Source organism: Nuphar pumila, chromosome 1 (assembly GCF_984573655.1).
Source record: "Nuphar pumila chromosome 1, dmNupPumi1.hap1.1, whole genome shotgun sequence".
In the NCBI taxonomy this organism is placed as follows: Eukaryota; Viridiplantae; Streptophyta; class Magnoliopsida; order Nymphaeales; family Nymphaeaceae; genus Nuphar; species Nuphar pumila.
Genome location: NC_143249.1, coordinates 4,167,336 through 4,190,841, shown reverse-complemented (window position 1 = coordinate 4,190,841; position 23,506 = coordinate 4,167,336). Strand labels below are relative to the sequence as shown.

Genomic DNA, 23,506 nt, shown 5'->3' with positions numbered 1-23,506 from the left:
GACACGATTGTAGGAGCACGCTGTCACGAACCCAAACCTGCAAGTGGACCCAGCGTGACGCTGGGGTCCTGCAGGTTCGGTCCGACCTGCGATGCGGTCGCAGGGACTTGCGGTCTGGGATGTAGTACCCCCACATGGGGAGGGTTGCCTGTCAGGATTCCCTGGTGCAGCTGGAGAGTACCTGGATTGGATGGGGGTATTGGGGCCGACGGTAATGCAGTGACACGGCCAGGCTGGGGGTGCGTCGACTGACGGATTTCTTAGAAGATGGGATTCAAGTTTGCTGTCGCACTGTCGACTAGATCTGCGCCTGGCAGGGATGTGCCAACTGCGTGCTGCCCCATGGGTGATTCAAGAGCGGCAAGTCGATTTTCAAATCCATCCATACGCCTCGACATTGCGGCCACGTCCCGGTTGACGCGCAATAGGTTTTCATCCATTCAGGCCATCGTCTCCATCATTCGTGAAATTTGACCCTCGTTGTCGGTGTCCTCCCGCTCCTGTCCCTTCGCCGGATCGATCCTCGCATTTGATGGCACACTGCCGGCGACAGAGGATGTCGGCTCTGATACCATTTTGATGCAGCGCTCTTCGAGGAGGAAAGAACTCAGATGCCCACCGAGAATCAGTGGCTTAAACTTCTTCTTTTATTTCAATAAGTTTTCAGTAACAATGGGAAAACAACGAACAATAGGGAATAAAATGAAACATGGAGTAATTTGAAAAGGGGAAAAGGAATACGCAAAATAAAAAAAAACAATAAAGTAAGGCTGCTGAGTCTTCAATCTTTTGTCCTCCTGCACACAACCCTAGATGAGGCTTTTAAAAACCTCATCTTGATCTGGATCCGGGTTACGGATCATGCAGTATGGGCCTGGGTCCATCCTGCCCTGCATCACATAGTGATAAATTTTTTGAAAACAATCAACCACTTCATGTTTGTGTTTAAGAAAACATATCCATGTATGTCTACTATAATCATCCACAAAGATTATATAATATGATACTCCTCTTTTGGATACAAGCGGAGCCTGTCCCCATACATCCGAATGTATTAACTAAAATGATTCTTTGGACACAAAATTGTGAGGGCCAAAAGGAAATGATTTTATTTTACCACGATTACAGTCTTCACAAAATAAATCCTTTTCATTATAGTTTGCCAAGAACGGAAATAAACACATTTTTGACATGCTATGATGCCCTAGTCTTCTATGCCAATTTTCTACATCCCTTTTCTCCGTAAAATTACAAAAATTGGGTTTGGATAGCTCAAGATTGTCCATAACGTAAATATCTCTATTTCTATGGCCTCACCCAATCAGTTTCCCGGTATGGAGATCCTGGAGAAGACAATCATTAGATGAAAATAATATTTTGCAACCATGGTCCGTAATTGAGAGATGGATACAAGGTTTAAATTTAGTTTTGGTACTATTCTAACTTTTGGTACATAAAAGGTTTGATTTTTGCAAAGTTTCAAAACTTATAATTTTTAAAGATGTTCCATCTGCTGTAGACACATAAGAATCGTTTGGATAAATATGACATTCAGATAGAATTGACTCATTTAGAGTAATTTGAAAAGAAGCACTGAAATTAAGAATCCAAGAGTTCTTACCGGGACCAATGCATGATGATACAACCACACCAGAGAGGTAAGAGCTTTGGTTCTTGAACATAGGTTGTAGAGCGTCCATTAGTTGAGCTAGTGACATCGTTTCAATGCTTTTGGAGCTTTCATTTACACCATTTCTTTCATAAGATAGTCCTACGGAAGCTACCTTCTTTTCATCTCTTTGCTCTTCTCTTCTTTAGACAAAATGGTTTGATGTGACTCGGTTAATTGCAGTAATGGCAAATGATCTTTTTCTTGGGCTCATACTTGTACTCATTTGTGCTTATTCCAAAATAAGGAGGTTTGTATGTCCTTGTGTGATTTCTGGGTCTTGACATAGCAAACACAAATTCTTCGTCATTGGTGGAAGAATGTTTTTTAAACTTATTTTCCTCCATAGTTGAGTCTTCAAGAGTTTCTACTATGGAGGGAACTCCTCTATGAAGAAAGTCCATTTTGGTCTCTTCAAATTCGGGCCTAAGCCTATTTACAGAATGATAAAAGTGCTCCGATTTATCGTTTTTATTTTTTAAAAGAACTAGTTTTGGTTCTTTCACGGATCCATCCACCAAGCCCCATAGACCTTTTTCCCAAATTTTGTGCTTGACTATGGATGCCTACATCACATAGTTGGTGTCAACTAGTCTCACGACCACTTCCCGTTCATCCTCCATGAATACACAAAGAGAGGAGAGGAGAATATATAGATAGAAAGAAGAAAGTTGATGTGTTATGCTTCCCAAGGCAACAAACCAATTCTCCTTAGATCCTCACTATCCACCAAGAAGCCTTCCAATGCAGCTTATAACATTAGAGCACCAAAGCTTTGATACCATGCAGTGTTGTTAAAAGCGTTGAGGCGTAGCGAGGCGCTCCACCAAAATCTGAGGCGAGGCGTAAGCCTCGAGGCGCAAAGCGTAAGCCTCGATTTTTTTTTAAACTTAAAAAAAACTATAAAATTTATCTAAAATTATAAATAAATAAGAAATGCTTTATTGATGAAGCGCCAACCAACACGAAATAAAAAATCTCAAATAAATACGAAAAAAATATGAGATTAACATGTAAAAGTAACATTAATGCAACAACTTGATCTATATAAGTATCTAATTGCATATATATGAGCATTCATTCAATAAAAAACTAACATTAACAACAAAATGCATATTAACAACATTAACAACCAAATGTTAGTGTATTTGTCCAGAATTCTTCAAAATGAGAGTGTTAACATTCACAATTACAACTGAAAGTCCCAAAAAACATATAAATGGCCAATAACTCTATGATATGAATTAGGGCCTAGGCTCTTGTTGTGTCTTGTCATCATCAATATTTAAGTCTTCAATATCATCATCTGAAGAATCCATATAAATAGGTTCTTCTTCATCTTCATTCTCTGACTCTTCATCATCTACACTTTCTTTATCCACGTCCTCAATTACTTCTTTTGCTTTTCTTTTTCCTTCAATAAAAAATCATGTATTAAATATTTATGTTATGTAATTAAAAAAATACATTTATATTCATAGCTAGGTAAAAAGAATATAACTTTACCTCGATCTCTTGAAGACATGTCTTGCCTAGAACCACTTTGTGAAACATGAGGTGAAGTGACTTTTTCAATAGGCACATGCTCAATAGCATTTATGTCGAAGTTCGGATCCAACCATGAATCCTCCAACCAATTGGGATCACTTGGCAACACTGGATCTTCCTTCTCCACAATCCGCTCATCGTCTGAGTCTATATGATCTAGACATATAGGGTCTTTGGTAGCCCTCCTCTTCATATTTCTCTCTTTTAATTTCATATTGTACATTACAAAAACCAATGCATTCATCTTCTCTTGTTCAAGTCTATTCCTTCGTTTTGTATGCACCTATAATTTCAAATCATTGATAATCAAATATAAGATAACTAAACATATAAAAATGTATTTCAAAAATAAAATACAAAGTCACAAACAAATGAGAAAGTACTCAAATTCCTCTCACAGCCCGATGCACTGCATGCCAAACTTAAATTTCGAATTGCAAAATTCATCAACTCAGGATTTTCGTGCCCAAATGAACTCCACCAATCAGCTGCATTCAAATAAAATAATAAAAAAATGATAAAAACATTAAGAATGTCATAATTAAAAAAAACATAAAAAAATATTGACAAATAACAACATAATTGCAAACTTACTAGGACTTTTTAATTTTCTTGTTGTAACAGCTGCCTCTTTGCCAAACAAGCCCTTTGCCTTTTTAAATGCATCAATTTGTGTTGTAATTTTCAACCGAATATTTGCATCAGAAACTAATTTTTCAACACAATCATAAAAGCCACCCATAACTTCTCCATCAGGGTTGAAGTTGTCAGCATAATGAAAATGTGGATTTAATTAATAGGCAGTTGCATGCAAAGGCTTATGAAGTTGCAAGTCCCATCGTCTATCAATGATATCCCAAATAGGTTTATATTTTCTTTCGACATTGTCAAGGTTTGAAGCAATTTCCTCCTTTGCTCTATCCATTGCCTCATACAAAAATCCCATAACAGGTTCGTCTTCATCAACGAGTCACAACACTTTCACGAGAGGTAGTGTAGCTTTAATTGCATATGATATGGCAACCCAAAACTTATGATCATTAAGAACAATATACAAAATGTTCTTAGCATCAGATTTTTTATAGTAATTAGATGTTCTAAAATTTGAAGATAAGAACATCGACTTTAACTCTTTCTTATAACATCCAATACTATGAAGTGTAAGATATGTTGTGGCAAAACGAGTGACGGCTGGACGCAGAAGTTCTTTCTTCTTTGTGAATTTTCTCATTAAATTTAATACCCATGCATGACTATAAATGTATCTTGTAATTTTTTTTGCCTTTTCCACTGTATCTTTAAAAATTGATATCTTTCCAATATCTTCTAACATAAGATCCAAGCAGTGTGCTGCACATGGTTTCCAAAAACATGTTTTTCCTGCTGTTAACATATTTCCAGCTGCCACATAATTTGGTGCATTATCTGTAATGAATTGCACCATATTACTTTCACCAACTTCTTTAACAACTTCTTCAAACAACTTACACAAATTTGCACCGGTTTTTTCCATGTCGCTGATGTCAACGAATTTAAAAAATACTGTTCCAGATGAGCTGTTCACAAGAAAATTAATTAAGTTTCTTCATTTTCCATCTGTCCAACCATCTTCCATAATACTGCAACCAACCTTTGGCCACTCTTTTTTGAACTCTTTCAAAATTTCATGAGTACAATCTACCTCATCCTTCAAAATCCACGTTCTGGTTTCATGATAAGAAGGCCGTTTGAACCCTCGCCATAATTTGCAATAGCTTCTATCATTGCACCAAAATATGGACTGTTGCAAAGATTAAATGATAAGACATTTGCATAAAAAAATCTACCAATGGCACGACATACATTTTTTCTTTCATCCTTTTTGAAAGCAGTGTTTATTGTGGTTTGTCGTGCTTCTTTGTTCACAAAAAGGTCCATCGGACCAGCTGTACTTGTTTTCGCATCACTACCTGATCCACTAGTTTCTTTATTCACATTATCGCTGGTTGATGATCCAAAATAAACACTTCTCCCGATATCCAACTTGTTTTGTTCTAACTCTTCTTTCTTTAGCCTCTGATCCTTTAGATGATGCTGAAAAAATCTTTTCACGTCAGGTGGAACCGCTTCGCACATGCTTACACCATGCTTTGTGCCAGCTAAGTGATGTTTTAGCCTATAGATGCCTCCTGTAGTCTCTTTATGACAATAATTGCAAATTAGATGTCTTACGAGTTTGAGATCTTTAGTAGGATTTGAAACTTTAACTCCATGATCCCATCCTACATCTTTTGCCATTGTTCAACTGCAAAAATACATAACACAAAATATATATTAACATCATGCATTCTGCTGACCACATTACTTGAAAACAAATGCAAAATAGACAATCCTGGTGTATAAGCTATATAGGAATCCTAGAAAAAAACATAATTGAGCAACATGAGTTATGTTGCTCATGTGTGCCATAGTAATAGAAACAAAACAATGACAGCATACATAACTCTTCTGTAATGTAACTGACTAATATACAACATGCTAACTGAAGGCATAGTAGTCAGGAAGTTGCAAATCTATCAAAATATAATGTGAGTTGAAAGGTTCTTTAAGTATTTTGTCCATCTTAACTAGGTTTGGTCCGTTGCAGGTTTTGTAAACCAAACCCATGATTGTGATCTCTTTAGTTCTTTTAGTTGAAAACACATACCACATTCAAAACTTATCATGTTTAGTAAGATTTTTTAAAGAAATCTAAAAATCAACATTTTGTCACTATAAGTAAAAAACGATGAAAGCAAAAAGATGGCTACTTGTGCATGTTCAGAGACTAGAGTATTTCTATATTTGAAGAGGCAAGGAATAACATCCAAAATATTTTGAATCCGTAGTCACTAAACTAATACATAAATACAAACAAGGCTAAAAGGTGACAAGAAAAACACGAGTGACAGCATGGCAAAAAAGTCATTAATAAGACAACAGGAACAGAAGCCAACAGTAAAATATTCATATAATGAACCTACTTTTTAGTTTAAATTAGGTCGAGTGCATCTAGTGGTCTAAATAGTTGACATGATAACCTTTCATAGTGGAGAACCAAAGAGTGATGGGAAGAGTAAAACAATCTCTCAAGAAAAAAAAGAAAGAAGAAGAAGATGGGAACAGTAAAACAAAGCAAAAAGCTAAGCAGATGAAAAATCGACTTAACTTCAAATCCCCTAAGGCCCTAATATTATCTGTCACCTGGAAGTTCAGAGACATCCAATTCATAACAAGTATGCTAGAAGTATATTGCTTGTCATACAATAATCAAAGAAACAAACTTCTAAATTTTTAGCTACAAACTGAAAATTCATATCATGAAGAGAGAATTCAGACTTATACTAATTCACAGACAAAAACATACACAAATTTTTTGTTTCTTTAACATCCAAAAAGCCTCGAACAGATTTACTCCATTACCCCAAGAAAAAGATAAGGAACCATGAACAACCATGAAACTGAATCCTCAATTCAATGTTCTCTTAAACCAACAAAAAACAAATGCTAAATCTTAACTCCACATCACCACAAGGGAGAAACTCAGAAACACAACCTATTAGCTAATTCAATTCCCAAAAGACAAAAAGATTGAAACCATAAACAAAGGAACATAATACCTCCGTTCAACCAAATAGTTAAGGGCTTATGATGAGGATGGCGCTCTGCCTCCACGAAGTAGTAAAAGAGACCCCCTGCCCACCAAAGGCAACGACAGGGGCGCCCCCCCCTGTCGGTCGACCACAAAAGAAAGGCAGGGGGTAACCCCCTGCCGAAGAGAGGCAACGATAGGGGGCTCTGCCCCATGTCGGTCGACCCATCACAGAGAAGAAGAAGCAAAGAAGTTTACCTGTCACCGGAAAACGCAGAGGTCGCCGGAATGGACAGCGGTGGCGGTGAGTCGCTGGCGCCCTCGTAACAAAGAAAAGAAGACGGTGAGTCGCTGGCCCACCAACAACGTCTGTGTGACCACCCAAGGCACCTTTTGTAGGTTCACACTCTTTCGGTTTCTCCTCTTTCAGATGGTCTCTCTAAGTCTCTCCTCTTTCAGATCGAAGAATGGAAGAAGAGGGAATGAAAAAGAGACGAGAGCCCTCCAAATGCCTTTTTTGGTCTTTTAAGGAAGTTCCTTAATTACCCCTAGGAATCACAAGAACCCCTAAAAAATAAACATAATGTTATTTAAAACTTTGAAAAGGTAAACAAAAAGGCAGCAACAAGAGGAAGCATGAATCCCTTTGTTAGAAGCGTGCTTCAAATTTCTGAAGCATGTTTAACTATATAACGAAACACTCTTCTTAATAATGGGGAAACGAGTTTCCCATTTTAAAGAAGTGTGCTTCCCCTTCTCTGGGAAGCGAGGGGGAACTCGCTTCTGGGAAGCGAAACGTTTCACATTTTTGAAGCGCGGTGCTTCCCCAAGTCACTAGGCACTTTTGGTAACTCTGGTGCTCACGCATGCATGTGGTCACACCTCCACAAATATGCTTGCTTTTGTTAGCATCAGTGTTGTTAAAAGCGTTGAGGCGTAGCGAGGCGCTCCACCAAAATCTGAGGCGAGGCGTAAGCCTCGAGGCGCAAAGCGTAAGCCTCAAAAAAATTTTTTTTAAACTTAAAAAAAAACTATAAAAATGATCTAAAATTATAAATAAATAAGAAATGCTTTATTGATGAAGCGCCAACCAACACGAAATAAAAAATCTCAAATAAATACGAAAAAAATATGAGATTAACATGTAAAAGTAGCATTAATGCAACAACTTGATCACCATTATGTTTGAATATGCTAAACAGAGGTCACCATTATGTTTGAATATTTCAATTGTGTGTTCTATCTCAGTTTACACAGTAGTGAAAAGAAACCTACAACCCCACAATCTGTTTTAGTTTGCTTCATTATCCTATTGTAAAAGCACTCAAAACTGAGACTGTTTTCATACTCAAAGATGTGAGCCAATAAAAATCACAAATTAATTCAAATAAAATGGGTTATAGTGTAAAATATCCTATGGATCAACATCTAGATAGACCTAATAGCATCTTGAGAGATCCTTAAATAGTCAGTTTGAAGAAAAAGTTGCTTTTTATTGTTTCATTCAACAAATTTATTTCCAAAATGTAGGTCGGGTGGGCTCCTATACATCAAAAACTGATTGAAATAACCATACAACTGCTCCTTTATGTCCAACTTTTATCTTCAATAGAAGTTGCGATGAAGTGACCACCAACATGACAAGGGATACAAGTTCCATAAGAGCCTTTTCAGTTCCTTTCTTTTCAAAGCAGATTGATATTCGCCACCATGAAAAGCAAATGATGCTTTCCAAAAGAATAATAAAATATGCAAATTTAGCAACAAGGAATTAATTTCTGGACTGTATTCTGCACAAGATGTCCAGGCTCTCTCTCTCTCTCTCATATGCCTCAAGTAAGCAAGCATTATTGACGAAAAACCAAATCAATGCATGCTTAAACAATTCAGGACATCGCATATTTGATTGCACACAAAGAAATCATCATCGCTACAGTTATATGGACAAAAAAGGAAAACAAGGGACCGCAGTCATATGGACAAAAAATGGCTACAATTATTAATAAAAATCTATTTCATATGGACAAATCAAACTATTTGCTGCAGTCAGGGCTGGGCTAGGACTGGGCTGAGCTACAAAAATGGATAAAAATCTATTTCATATGGAATCAGGGTTGGGGTAAGACTGGGCTTTTAAAAAAAAAAAAATTTAACTGTTTCGGGAGGCAGGACTGGGCTACAGCCCAGTCCTGCCCCCCCCCTAGCTACGCCCCTGGTTAATACAAAAAAAAAACGAAAAAGCCATACCTGAAGGAAAACGATGATCGGCGACGGGTGGTGGCCGGCGACAGCAGTGGCGGCGGCGAGTGGTCGCACAACGAGTGATCCCTTCTCAGCAGAGGCGGTGATCGGCGAGTGGTGGCCGACGGCGAGCAGTGGCCGGCGGCGAGCAGTGGCGGTGGACGAAAGGGGACGGAGTGGAGAGAGAAGGGGCGAGGGCTTTCCCTCGCCCCGAAGCACTTGTGTCTTTTTTAAAGACACAGGTTCTCGATCTTTCGAGAATACGGGCCCGGATCCGGGTCGAACTCGGGTCCGGGCCATCCGATGTTTAATGCGCGCCTCACTTTGAGGCGCGCCTCGCCTCAAGGCGTACGCCTCAAGGCGCATGAGGCGTACGCCTTGAGGCTGTTGCGCTTTTTACGTGCGCCTCAAGGCGAAAAGGGCCTCGCCTCGAGGCGAGGCGCGCTTTTTGCGCCTTGAGGCGCGCTTTTAACAACACTGGTTAGCATTAAGATTCTTGTTGTACGAGGCATGGCCCAATCACCATCAACTTGAGTAGAAACAATCCCAATCTCATACAAATGCTAGGTGCGTAGTATTGTACGCCAAAGCCAAACACGAGGATTCGAAGTTCCTTATGACGTCGATCCCTGCTCAGTAGTGGAGGAAATTCGCTCAACTTGTATGCAGAAATCCCATAATCCTTCAAAATTTGAATCTAGTTCAAATAAAAGTCAAACACCAAATTTCAAATCCACATTTTTAAATGACAATCGTGATGTGACCCTTTTTTCAAGTACAATGTCTGAAGCTTTGGATTTAGCATGCAAGGTTATTAGGATTTTTTATTTTTTATTTTTGTAAGGTTTGTATTTTTGGATTCACCTAGGACTAGGATCCAAAATCCGTTTTTGTCTTGAGATAGACTGTGCACATTTTGCACAACCATATCTTTGTGTTTAGGTGTCCTTTTTTCGGGTTTTAAGGCTCTTTGGAAAGAACATATTTTGAACTTTTTCTGTCCTTTTTTGTGCAAAGTCGGATTCCACCTCTAAGGTCTCCGAAGCACAAAAAGCCGAAAAACACACAAAAACTGTGTTGTTTTTCTGCTATAGTTTCTGTTGTGGGATCCATATCTCAACCTCCGTTCGCTGAAAATCAGTGTTTTATATCTTGTTAGAAAGCAAAGATTCAAATCTTTTTGTCATTTTGAGTGCAGACCCAATTTATTTTTAAAACCCCCTCTTCAGCACTTAAAAATAGGACATAACCTATCACCTGGTTCCACTGTCTCAGAATAGTCTGTCTTTCTGGCTGTGTATCTCAGCGGCCACAGATCGAAATCTGGTTTTTTCGGTTCCCTTAGAAAGTTTAGGCAGAGATTCTTTCTACGATCTTTTTTCTGTTTTTTGAGTTTTTGCCTCTATCGTCTTCAAAAAGTGTTTGTTTGTTGCGGACAAGTACTCTGTTGCTTGAGATTTTTCTGACATAGTTGCATTCCCAGGGCATATCTTTGTATATCTTCAAGCCTGGTACCATTGGAAAGATAAGAAAATTATCTTTCTCTGTTTTTTTAGTGATTGACCTGATTTTGCTTATGTTCTCATCGAAATTGTTGCAAACTCTTTGCTGTCAGTTTTTGGATTGCAGATTTTTTTTGCAACATAGTCCACTTTTGCGGACTTGAACTTGACGTCCGTGCACTAGAATCCAGAATTTTGGTGATGTTTGAAAGCTCTTTCAGTGATTTTAATTTCATATTTTTATTGCTTGTTGTGATTCCTTCTATTCCTTAATCTTGGGAAACAAGTTTCCGATCTAAGGGTATGTTTGGTTGCATCTCATGTGATTGGGAATCACATGAGATGGGATCAAATATGATGTGATTGGGAATCACATCAGATGAAATTAAATATGATTTGAAGTCATGATTTCAAATTACATATTCTACCATGTGATTTAGAATCACATGAGATTCACTTTAAATGTAATTTCAAATCACATTGCGTTTCTCATTTTCATGAGATTCCAAATCACATGTTTGGTTAGCTGTGCAAATCGAGATACATTCTCTTGCTTGCATGAGATTCCAAATCACATATTTTGAAAATCTAAAAGAGATTTTTCCACATGCACTTTCCTACGCGACTGATGAAAATCATGGGTTCAGAAAAGATCTTAGATAAAGATCGCACCACGGATTTTTTTTTTGTTTGAAACTTGTTTCCCAAGCTTGAGGACAGGTTTGCGCAATACAGAGAAAAATACAAGCAATAAAAATACGAAATTAAGATAACTGAGAGAGCTTTCGAACGTTATCAGAGTCACCAGATTCTGCTGCACGGACATCGAGTTTCGGTCCGGAAAAGTTGACTGTCACAGAAAATTTTTGCAGATCAGAATCCGGCAGCAAAGAATTTGTAGCAATTTCGAGGAGAACAAAAGCAAAATCTGGTCAAGCACTAAAAAGAACATAGAAAAATAATTTTTATATTTCCAATGGTGCCAGCCTTGCTAGATATCGACCAACAACAGAGATATGCCAGAAAAATATTAGGCAATAGCGTGTCTGTCCGCGGCAAACAAACACAATTTTAATTCTGATAGAGACAAAAAATAAAAAAAAGTAAAATGATTGGACAAAGATCTCTGTCTCAGTTTTCCAATGACATAGAAACCACCAGATTTCGATTTGTGGTTGCTGATATACACAGCCAGAAAGACAAACTGTTTTGAGACAACAGAACCAAGCCTCAGTTTTCTGTCCTGTCTTCAATTGTTGAAAAGGGAGTTTTAAAGAATGAATTGGGTCTGGCACTCAGAAACACAGAAAATGAGTCAAATCTCTGATTTCCATCAAGATATAAAACACTGATTTTCAAGTTTTCAACTAACATAGGCTGAGATGTCCCGCAAAAGAAGTTGTCACAGAAAAACAACACGAATTTTTATGTATTTTTCGGCTTTTTGTGCAATTTCGCAGGCAGAATCCAACTTTGCACAAAAAGGATAGAAAAAGTTCAGAACATCTTTCTAACGAGCCCTAGAATGTGAAAAATGGAGATCTAGATGCAGAGATATAGTTGTGCAAAGTGTGCACAGTCTATCTCAAAACAAAAACAAACTTCAGATCCTAGTTGTATTCAAAACAGAAAAACTACGGAAAAACAAAACGAAATTCCTACTGACCTTGCACACTAAATCCAAATCTTCAGATGTTGAAGTGAAGGAACGAGATCCCATCATGGTCGCCATTTAAAACTGTGGATCCGATTTTTTATATAAAGTTGAATTTTGAACTGGTCCGGATTTGGAAGGATTATGGGATTCCTTTCTTCAAGCCGAGCATCTTTCCTCCTATGCTGAGCAAGGATTGACCTCGTTAGGAACTCTGACTCAATTTTGGCTTTGGCGTGCAATACTACGTACCTCAAATGCAATCCTATAAAAAAAATTGAGCTCGATGGTGTAGAGACACCACTAAAGCTCTAAAAAGATCTAGATCTACTTTGGGTCCAAGCTCCAGCAGGGTTTTTGTATGGGTGCACTGTGTTAAATTTTATATATATATATATATATATGTGTGTGTGTGTGTGTGTTTCTGTTTATGTAAACTGAAATACCCATTAGAGTTATTTATTTCACCTATGTAATAGGTGTCAGCCTAGTAAAGGCTGATTATTCTTTTTTTATTTTTATTTTTTATTTTTTATTTTTTATTGTTTTTTCATTATAGCTGTTGGGGCAGCAACCCAACTAGTTGTTGGGCTGCCCCCAACTGTCCCAACAACTAGTTGGGAAGCCCCCACTTCCACTTATTTGTATTATGAATAGGGGCTCTCCCCCTTGTATCTCTCTGTGCTTTCTTAAGCATTTGTTGATCCAATTCTATATTTGTTACTTGTTGTGTTGGCCCTTTGTGGTTTTTATGTGCATGTGTTGTGCTATTGAGTTTATTCTTATTTTGTGATTGTATTATCCCTTGGTGGATTTGCACTTCTTTTGTATTCTTGTTGAACCTTATTAGGTTCTTTATTGCATTTCCGCTTGTTTCATTACACACTGGACTAGGCTCGCACTAGCAGAGTATTGGTGCTAAGCCTTTTAAATCATGGATGTTGGAATACGGGGGAGGGGGGTGTAGGGACCCCTATTTATTTGTTTTCTAATGGGTCCAGTTGGCATGCAACTCCTTGGATCTGATTGGCCAATAATCTGAGGTGGCATGTACTGATTGACCAACCAATTTTCTTAGGAGTTAAGAAAAAGAGTTTAGGCAAGTTGCTATGACTAGATTTAAGGCTGGTTCATGTAATCCTAGGAATTTATAAGGTTGGTTTGGATCAAAGCCTCTTTCCATGGGCGAAACAAGTCCAAAACAGTAGGTTTTGGACATGTTTGCTTGTTTTTAACATAACTTTGAATTATAAGTCTTTTTAACATGAAATTCGTTCTGTTTAAAAGATAACAAATTTATCTTCATTTTCTCTTTTGTGGTCAAGACCTAAAAACATCATTTGCTAGGTCAAAACGCGTTTCAAGTGGGCTCCAGTTGAAAACCAAGTTCTATGATTCTATCTCAGGCAGACTTGACTATTTTAGTCATAAATTCTTTCTTGGGTGTCCAATTCAACTGAAATTTGTTTCTTTTGGAATCTAAGACATTCCAGAACATTTGACCTTTTGGGAGAAAATTCATAAAAAGATGTTTTTAGGGTCAAATCCATGTTTGAAGTCAAAACTGCCCTATTTTGGACCTGAAACAACCTGTTTAAGAAATTTGATCCAAACACTCAGGATCCAAATGAGTCAAAATTGGGGTCTCTATAGTTTTAGCAACATTGCATGGAGATGATCCAAAAAAAGATCTTGAGACCATGGTAAGGACATTTAGGCAACAGGTAGAAGAAATATTCTTGTAAATTGTCTGTGCAGCATGTCCAATACAGTATCTCTGTCAATTGTGCAATGACAGTTCTTACTGAAAATCCGGTTTGACGTTTGTTATCAGAATTTTAGGGACTTAATTTGAACTTTCACAATATGGAACTTTGATCCAGAGATAAGCAGCCAAATGACTAGTCAGAGGGGTCCAATCTTCAAGTACTTACTTGAATTGAACAACATGTCTCCTTTAAAGACTCATCAGCAAGTATAGTATTGATAATTTTGTCTTGCTTTCAGATTGTTTTTTGTGTTGTAATCTTGGGTTGGATTTCCCGTCCCACTTCTACATGTGATGCTTATATCAAACCTTGAGGATGCAGTCTAGTTAGTTTGAGGCTTTGAGCATAGTTAAGGTAACTGTGTCTCAGGTTGTTGATACTTAATTTCTTGTTGTTTGTTTTGGTGGCTTTTACATGTCAGATATATTCTGTCATTTATGGACCAACATTTTCAAATCAAAGAATTTAAAGGAAAAAAGATAGTCTAAGCGATCTTTCTCTTTGATGGAAAGGAGAAATAATGGTGCCAAAAAGCCAAAAAGGGTTGTCTAGTTGATCATATATTTAATATGCCATTGAATAATCTAGGAAAGATTGGGTACAACAGATTGCAAAAGATATGCTTAATAGAAGTTATATGGCAAAGTATTCATATTGTGAAACAAATATTGTTGGAATGTTTTTATTCTAGAACTCTTGGTGATGCAACCTTGACTCGATTGCAAAGATTTATGCTACAATTACACTAATTACACTACTTTAAGCTATCAAGGAGATTCTAATGGAAAATAAATTGCATAAATTCAAGCAAATTAACTCAATATTCATCAACCAAGCATATTCTACAAATCCCTACAATCAATATTTATAGACAAAAAGCCAAAAAATCCTAATTTAGTATTTATTCGAAATGGATCTAAATCTTAACGAAGATCCAAACCTAAAAATTTCAAAAAATAAAATGGATCCACAAATGAATATTGGACCCAGATACATCTTACTTTTGGTCCGCGTCATTCTTCTCGGGTTGGAAAAGAGTCACCCTCGAGTTACTTCCAGTTTTTTTCAACTTGAGCAAACCATTGAATGGATTCTACCTCTTGCGCATGGAGATGTGACACAGTTATTAGGAGGATCTGACAATGGAGGGATCTATTCCATAGAAGATCCATGCATGTGGAACATACAGATCTGATCCATTGGTTGTCGATATAGAATAGTGGTAAATGGATCTACATACTTAATCAAGCCACATCTAATTGGGTCCAAAGTAAAAGGGTCTTGGTCCAGTTACGTTTGGTATAATATGAATCTGAATCCATCTTAATTTTAACATTGGGTCATTTTAGGGTAAGGTCAAAGTGAAATATGGGCTGGGCTTATGGTTAGTTTTGGGGTTAAATGGGTATATACTGGTCTAAGAGGATTTAATAAAGTGTTCAGGTTTTAATTGGATTAATTTAGGTGAGTTACAAGGTGAAGTTGGGTCTAAATGTGGGTTAAAAGGGTCCAAAACATGCTAGAACCAGTTCTGAGGAGTTAAAATTGATTCCTGCAGTCAGTTCAGTGGGGTGGAAATGTGCTGGGGTAATAAAGGTAGCCAAACTGGTTCGGATATAAACCAAACAAAAGCAAGTTGTATCTGGGTTCAGGATCAATTTGCAGATCCATATTTTTTTTGGATTCATAGTGGATCAATATTAAATTAGGGTTTTCTGGTTTTTTACTATAAATATTTATTGTAGGGATTTGTAGAGGATGGTTGATAAATATTGAGTTAATTTATTATTTTTTATACAAATTATTTTTTATTGGATTCTCCTCGGTATCTTAGAGTAATGTAGTTAGCATATTCTTAGTGTAGATCTTTGCAATCTGGAGTTTTGCATTGTCAAACAGTAAGTATTATGATTTTACACATTGAAAACATATGTTTTGGATGAAAGTAATTGTTTAGGTGAAAAAACTAGCTACTTGATACAACAAACAACAACAACAACTACGCCTTCATCCCAAAACAATTGGGGTCAGCGATATGAACCAAAAAAGAAATTCATTTTGGGTCTTCCACATGAATCCTTTTCCTCCAATCATTTCTATCCAATGCCATGTCCTCGGTGAGGTTCAAAGCATTCATATTCTTTCCTATCATCTCCATCCAAGTCTTCCTAGGCCTACCCCGACCTCTTTTAACTAATATATTTTCCCATTTCTCCAACCTTCTAACTGGAGCATCATTAGGCCTTCGCCGAATATGTCCAAACCACCGTAAACGATTCTCTCGCATCTTATTTTCAATGGGTGCAACACCTACCTTCTTACGTATCTCCTCGTTCCGAATCTTATCTTTTATTGTATTTCCACACATCCATCTAAGCATCCGCATCTCAACTACACTCATTTTTTGAATATGATGTCTCTTGGCAGCCCAACATTCCGTACCATATAGTAAAGCGGGCCTAATAGTCGTCCTATAAAACTTTCCCTTCAACCGCAATGGCATTCTACGATCGCACAACACTCCAGTTGCACTTTTCCATTTCATCCACCCAACCTTTATCCTATGATTTACATCTCCATCAATTTCTCCATACTTTTGAATGATGGATCCCAAATATTTGAAATAATCATTCACCGGTATTTCTTGCTCACCAAGCTTCACTACACTCCCATCACTACTTCGTTGCTTACTAAACCGACATTCCATATATTCAGTCTTACTCTTACTTAACTTAAAACCTCTAGCTTCCAATGTCTGTCTCCATAATACTAACTTAGCATTAACCCCAGGTCTAGACTCATCAATCAAAAAATATCATCAGCAAACAACATACACCAAGGTACATTTTCTTGAATTGATCTCGTAAGCTCATCCATCACTATCGCAAATAAAAAAGGGCTTAAAGCAGATCCTTGATGTAACCCAACCGTTATCGGAAAATTGGTTGTCACCCCTCCACAAGTGCGGACATTGGTTACTACTCCTTCATACATATCTTTAATTATACTAATGTACTTGAGAGAAACACCTTTCTTCATCATTGTCCACCAGAGAACGTCCCTAGGTACTCTATCGTATGCTTTCTCTAAATCAATAAAAACCATATGCAAATCTTTGTTCCTCTCTATATCTTTCAATAAGTTGTCTAAGAAGATGTATAGCTTCCATAGTTGATCTTCCAGGCATAAAACCAAATTGATTCTCCGATATCATGACAACCTTCCTCAACCTAGACTCAATCACCCTCTCCCAAAGTTTCATAGTATGACTCATGAGTTTTATACCACGATAGTTTGTGCAATCTTGTATATCACCCTTATTCTTATATAAAGGCACCAAAGTACTCTTCCTCCACTCATTAGGCATCTTATTTGTTCGCCAAATCAAGTTAAAAAGATTTGTCAACCATTCTAAACCTTTCTCTCCCAAGCATTTCCAAGCCTCGATAGGTATACCATCTGGGCCAACTGCCCTTCTTGATTTCATTTTCTTCAAAGCCTCTGCAATTTGGTTACCAAAAAACTAGCTACTTGATGATTACCAAAAATCAAATTGAAAACTTCATTTCTTCATGTTCAACTTTCTCATGCATGAAATTTTAATTCTACGTAGATTCATCACAATGGCAAATATAAAACTGTTTTCTCTGTGACCAGAAAACAAGACATGCCCCAAGAAACGTACAATGTCTCATGGTAGATTGCTAAGTTGGTCTACCTATAGCTGTCACCTACGCCACGTGTAGTCATCTTTAGTTTGTGTTTGCATATAGGACAAATAAAATTCTTCATTAATGAGGATTCTAGAAAATCAATAGAATGAGAATGTATGACATCTGAAAGCTCCACACTTATCCACCTCAAATGATAACCGGGATTCTCATTGAAGAGGCTCTTTCCATCCATATTTTAGGAAATTGATGAAATTTTATCTAACAATTGTTTCTTTTTCCCATCACACAAACATATGAAATGTGGGCTCAGTATGAATTGTTAACAAGAATTCTCATAGTTGATATCGAGGTACACACAATTCATTGTAGAATTTTCTTGGTAGTCCCACTTGAATATGTTTGATGTTTTCATGAGATTTGTTGTATGCAAGTCAGATAAGACCATCAACAAGTGAAGTATGATGTTGAACATTTGCAAAGTTATAACTTTCTGGATGCAATAATGGTGGCCATTACGGAGATCATTTGGAAGTTGACTATCTGATGAAATGCGCACAAGATCTTTAACTGAAGATTTAGCATCACATCTTTCAGAGTTCAATAATCTATTCTGCGAGGCTTCCTGTTATTATCCACAAAATCAATATGATATCGAGGCTGCCAAAATCCTAACAGATGAAACAGAGAATAGTCTAGATTGCTGCTACTAAGGCCAGAACATCTAACAACCTGGCAGAAGCTACTGAACCTGTGCCCATGAGTCCATGCATATACTTTCTTGAGATGGATAACACTATCTGCCAGAGTCCTCTTCGTATCAAGAAGGCTTCTTGATGGATACACGTCTCCCCATTACACACTTCCATGCAAGAGCGCATTTTACTCATTTTTTCATGACATGTATGCCGTGGAAAACATGTAAATATCATCATATATTGACATAAGAATAAATATGATATGTTCACAATTCAATACTTCTGACAAAAATGACATTTTTCCTGAGAAGATATTAGATTGTCATTTCAAGTGTAAGTTTAATTTTACAATCGGTTTAATTTGTGCAGGTATTCTCTTACAAAGGCATTTTGTGTTGCTTTTGTGATGACATTCTTTTCGGTGTTTGATGTTCCCGTGTTTTGGCCTATACTACTTATGTACTGGCTGGTACTCTTTGTAGCCACCATGAAGAGGCAGATACACCACATGATCAAATACAGATACGTCCCTTTCTCTTTTGGAAAGCGGGTAATCTCTCCTCTTGTTCCATGCCTCGTGCTTTTTTTTTTTTTTCAATAATGGATTCCTCTCAAGTGATTATATTTTCTGATTTCAGCGTTACACTGGAAAAAAATCTGCACTTGATGAAGATGTGAGCCTTATGAAAAAATGATCTCTTTCATGACTGTTTAGAGATGCTAGCGCACACATCCTTGTGTGCATGTATGCATTACTGGAAACTACGGTCTGCTGTTTGCAGGCAACCGATTTAGGAAATTGATTCATGCTACTCATGAAGTATGATTATTCATGCTCGAGGGGAAAATCTAGTGACTGGAGAAAATGGCATGGTAAGGTGGTTTCATTTGCTGGATGGTCACCTTTGGATTTTTTTTTGTGAGAAAATTAACACAAAATGGGAAAAAATATACTGCAGAGGAAGACACCTGGTCTTGGATGCCAACCTCTCATATTTATTGCTGAGTAGTAAATGTATAATTATTCTGCAATTTCATTGAATCAATTTTGTGGAACCATGTCGCTTGCTTGCTTGAATTGAGAATGTTCTGCGTGCATTGATGCCAAGATCGTCAACCATCAGAGAGCACAAACATGTGCACATCATCACGCATTAGTGCTGCTACGATGAGAACTAAAATAGGGTCCCAACTGTTAATCATTTGGGAAATCAACCATCCAGATTAAGCCCTGCTTCCATGTCCCCTTGCAGATGTGTGATTGCTAGTGTAGCATTCTGTAATTTGGGTTTGAGTAGGACTGCATCTTCAATTGAATGGTGGAAAGGTGAAAGTGTACAAGCAGTATCGGTATCAAAGTCACTTCCCCTGCCCCCCGTCCTACGAGTAGGGGAGATTGGAGCAACAAGGAACGCCTAGACAATGCCTGTCTTGGGCTGCAGTAACTAGATCGAGAGGAGAGGTCGTTTTACCCCTCGTCTGTGGAAAACTACCCAAGTTATCGATTTCTGAGATGGTTGAAGAGTTGAGAAAAAAAAATCCATTGTGATTGCACATTGGCAAGCTCCTTGTTAATAAAACCTTTGAGGTCTCACCATCTGGGAGCTCCGCTTGTCACCTTGTGTTGGGATGTTGCAAGTTTGATATTGTATGGATAATTTGACACTATTTTCTAAAAACTCAATAATTTTTTATATTCTCCTGATGTCCAAACTCCCAAATATCCAACATCTTTAGGATTTTTGCACTTTTTACAACAGCAAATTGTGGCATATTGAGATAAAATTGTACCGCCTGTTGGCTAGTGAAAACTTCCACTTAAATCTAAAATTGCATGTATTTTTAATGAGGACTTTATAAACTTGCAAATTATATCATTTCAATTCTAATGGTATTCAGTCTGCGTAACTAAATCTGAGGCCTCCCCTGCCCACTGGAAACTTCACCTAAGCCTCGACCTTGCTACAAGGGACACACCGTAGGTTTTGAATCACGGTCATCACATGTTTGGTGGGTTTTGAATCATGGTTATCTCATGCCAGGTGATAAACCAAGTGAAAGGGTGAAAGTTTGTGGACGACAAATCTTTGGTGATCACAATTTTTAAAGATTATGTTGGGCAGCTATTTCCTGCCACCTGTGAAGTTTACAGAACTTCAATTTTTCTGTTCAATTGTCAGCAAATCATAAATGAAATTTAAAGTTTTGGTTGGATCCGTGTCATCACTGCCCTCCATTGGCCCATTAGTCTGAACCACTGAGAGGAATTGTTCAAACACAGATTGGTAGGGGGGGCCTACATCATCTTTATTGTCCAACTTTGGAGACGGTGGTGTTGTTTTCCTCCACATGAAGAGCTTGATGCAGTGATTCCTCTTGCACAATGACTTTTTTTTTTTTTTGAAAGGCAAGCTGGGGTTAGGCGGACCCCTACCAGAACAACAGCCCCTTCATGTGGCAGAGGGATTCGATCCTGGGCCTTCAGCTTGACACAGGACCCTGCTTACCACATGGGCTCGGTGGTACAGGAAGGACTTGAATACAGAGTTAAAAGTTGGTGATTCTTTGGGTAAGTCTTTTATTGCTGTATCCGGGCCCACCTGACAAGGGATTGCCAGTGGAGCAGTTTGTGTCCCACGGCTAAAGGGTGTAATTCTTGGACTTGGAATTTTAGCCCCAAGGGGTTTGGCATAGTGGGAGGGAGCCTTGGCGGGTATACGATCAGGATTTCGTTCTTATGCATCATGCATCAGCTCCATATAAGAAGTGACAATGCTCGTTCCGAAGCAATGCGACTCTCTGAGGGCAAAGAGAAAGGCCCAAGTTTGCGCCATCCAGAAAGTATGGCAGTTTCTCAATTCCTCATGCAAGAAAAAAGAAAAGGGATTTAGAATTTTACGTTAACGAACTTAGTGAATGACTAAGCGAGGCAATTTTTTCTGTTTACGAGAAAAAAAGAAAAAAAAGTGCTAACCTATGTTACAAGGACACGGTGCAGAGGACACTGGATACGCCATTTTTGGAAAACTGTTCAGTATGAATAAGACGTCACGAGAATAAATTGAAGTATCAAGTATCGCTTTTGTTTACGTGCATGAACCAACAACCAAGGTTAGTTCACGTGTGACCTTTTCACCGACTGCTCATTTCTGACATGTCGGGGAGAAGGACAATTTGGTCATTTCATTTGAACGGGGGATCGCACTAGATCATGCAGACCTAGGTCCTGACAGAAGCCACCATGTCCATGCCCCGACATGAACATGATGACATTCCCACCGACACCATCACAATCAAATTAAATCCCATTCAGATCCCTCACCCACAGGAAAAATATTTTAGTTACTGCAACTGTTTCTTCTTGCAAACGACTTAGTAAGTACCTTTTTTTTTTCTAATTTTTTGTTTTTTAAAATAAATTCCATTTAAGGGTCAATCTTGTTCCTCTAATTTCAAATACGGGCCTCAACTTTCTGAAATTCTTGATATAGACCACACTTTTGTTAAAAACTGTCAAATAGTGATTTTCTTGATTGTCTCTGTATTGTTCTTTGAAAAAAAAAAATCACAGTTTGGACTGTTGCTTCTGAGTTTCGAAGGTTGTTACTGTGATTTAACTTATGATTTAAACTGGGTTGGTACTGTTTGACAGTTTTCAGAAAAAACACAGGCCTCTTGTTAAGAAATTCAGAGACGTGAGGCTTGTATTTAAAATTAGGGGAAAACGTTCGGCCCTAAATGATTTTTTTTTTAATCTAAAAAATATGGTTTCCATGTTCAAAGAGAATTCAGACCCTTATTTCTCAACTCTTCCCATGCATGATGTATGAACCATACCACACTATACATAACATACGTATTATCCATCTACCCGTACATGACCATCATCAGTAATTAAATCTCCCACCAAACTTACTTTCTATATTTTTCGAAACACCAATCAAAGAAGAGGAAGAAGAAAGGCTGTTAATTGCTCTTAATTATCTGACCTGAGGTCTGCGTATCGTTACCACCACCGCAGAACCGAAACGAATCGGTTCCCGTCGATTCGATTCGAAAGTGTCCCAATGACTCGGAGGAGAGCTCCGCCACCATGTTCTCCCCGCACAGGAACTCCTCGCTGTAGACCCTCTCGACCTCCCTTTCGAAGTCGTGGACGAAGACGTCGGTGGCGCCTCCCCCTCTCTTGCTCCTCGCGAGCACCGCCGCCGTGAAGATGGCGGACATCCGGCCGGGAGACGCCGGAGAGTAGCCGCGGGGGCCGTCGACGAGCACGACGTCCCAGCCGATGGCGTAGAGCTCGTTAGGAAGGTCGTTGATCGCGAGAGGGCAGTCGGAGAAGAGGAGGTTCTGCACCGGCCGGCAGTCGGAGCCCGATCGGCGGAGCGCAGCCCGACGGAGCTCCGACATCTCGGCCACCCGCGTCGTGTACCCGACCTCGTAGGCCTCGATCCCCCGGTGGCGCTCTTCCATCCTCCGGACCCAGAACTCGCTCTCGTCCAGAAAGACGGTCCTGCCCCCGAGGTTTAGGGTTTTCCAGAGGAGGCTCTCGTGGTTGAGGCCGAATACCAGGAGGTTGCAGGGGCACTTTCGGGAGAGAGCGGCCGCGAGGAAGCGAGCGTCGGCCGGAGACATGCCGCCGGTGGCGTTCGTGGTGGCGTAGTGGAGGAGGGAGGAGATGACGTCGGCAGGGAGGGCGGAAGGGCGGTGGCGGAGGTCGTCGTGGTGGCGGAGGACGGTGGCGAGGGAGCCGAGGGCCAGGAGGGTGACGACGCTCAGGAGTAAAAGACGGAAATACCCCTGCTTCTGTAGCCTATGAAAATGGGATTGCGGAAGGGCGAGCTTCGTGGGCGAGGGCTTCATGGTCATTTCGTCCTTCCGTTGGGAGGGAGGGGAAGACAGAAGGGATGTTGGTTGGAGGAGACGCAGAGGGTTGGTTACATAAGAATGGTGGATGGCATGGTTGTAAAATATTAAATAAATAAGAGTAAAGGATGAAGGGTTTCTCTTCAGTAAAATTACTGTTATGGCCTTGGTTTGAACGTGGAAGACGGAAAAAAGCGTTCGTATCAAATTCAACGATTCTGATGCTTTGACTTGAAAAGCACCAAGTTTTCATGGTTTGATTAATAATTCTTGTTTGA

The 23,506-nt window shown here is 38.8% G+C and overlaps 1 protein-coding gene and 1 pseudogene across 1 annotated transcript in view; one reads left to right on the top strand and one right to left on the bottom strand.

The window, feature by feature from the left end:
- LOC149847731 (protein RER1A-like) overlaps nucleotides 1–19,418 on the top strand; it is a 29,676-nt gene extending 10,258 nt beyond the window's left edge. Inside the window, exons 2-3 of the mRNA XM_089997811.1 lie at nucleotides 18,732–18,912; nucleotides 19,001–19,418. Of these exons, the coding sequence (XP_089853937.1) occupies nucleotides 18,732–18,912; nucleotides 19,001–19,057 (238 nt within the window). The 3' untranslated portion in view covers nucleotides 19,058–19,418. The remainder of the gene's footprint in view (nucleotides 1–18,731; nucleotides 18,913–19,000) is intronic.
- Nucleotides 19,419–22,050: 2,632 nt separating this feature from the next.
- Nucleotides 22,051–23,232, bottom strand: LOC149847730 (protein IRREGULAR XYLEM 15 pseudogene; annotated as a pseudogene).
- Between the last annotated feature and the right edge of the window lie 274 nt (nucleotides 23,233–23,506).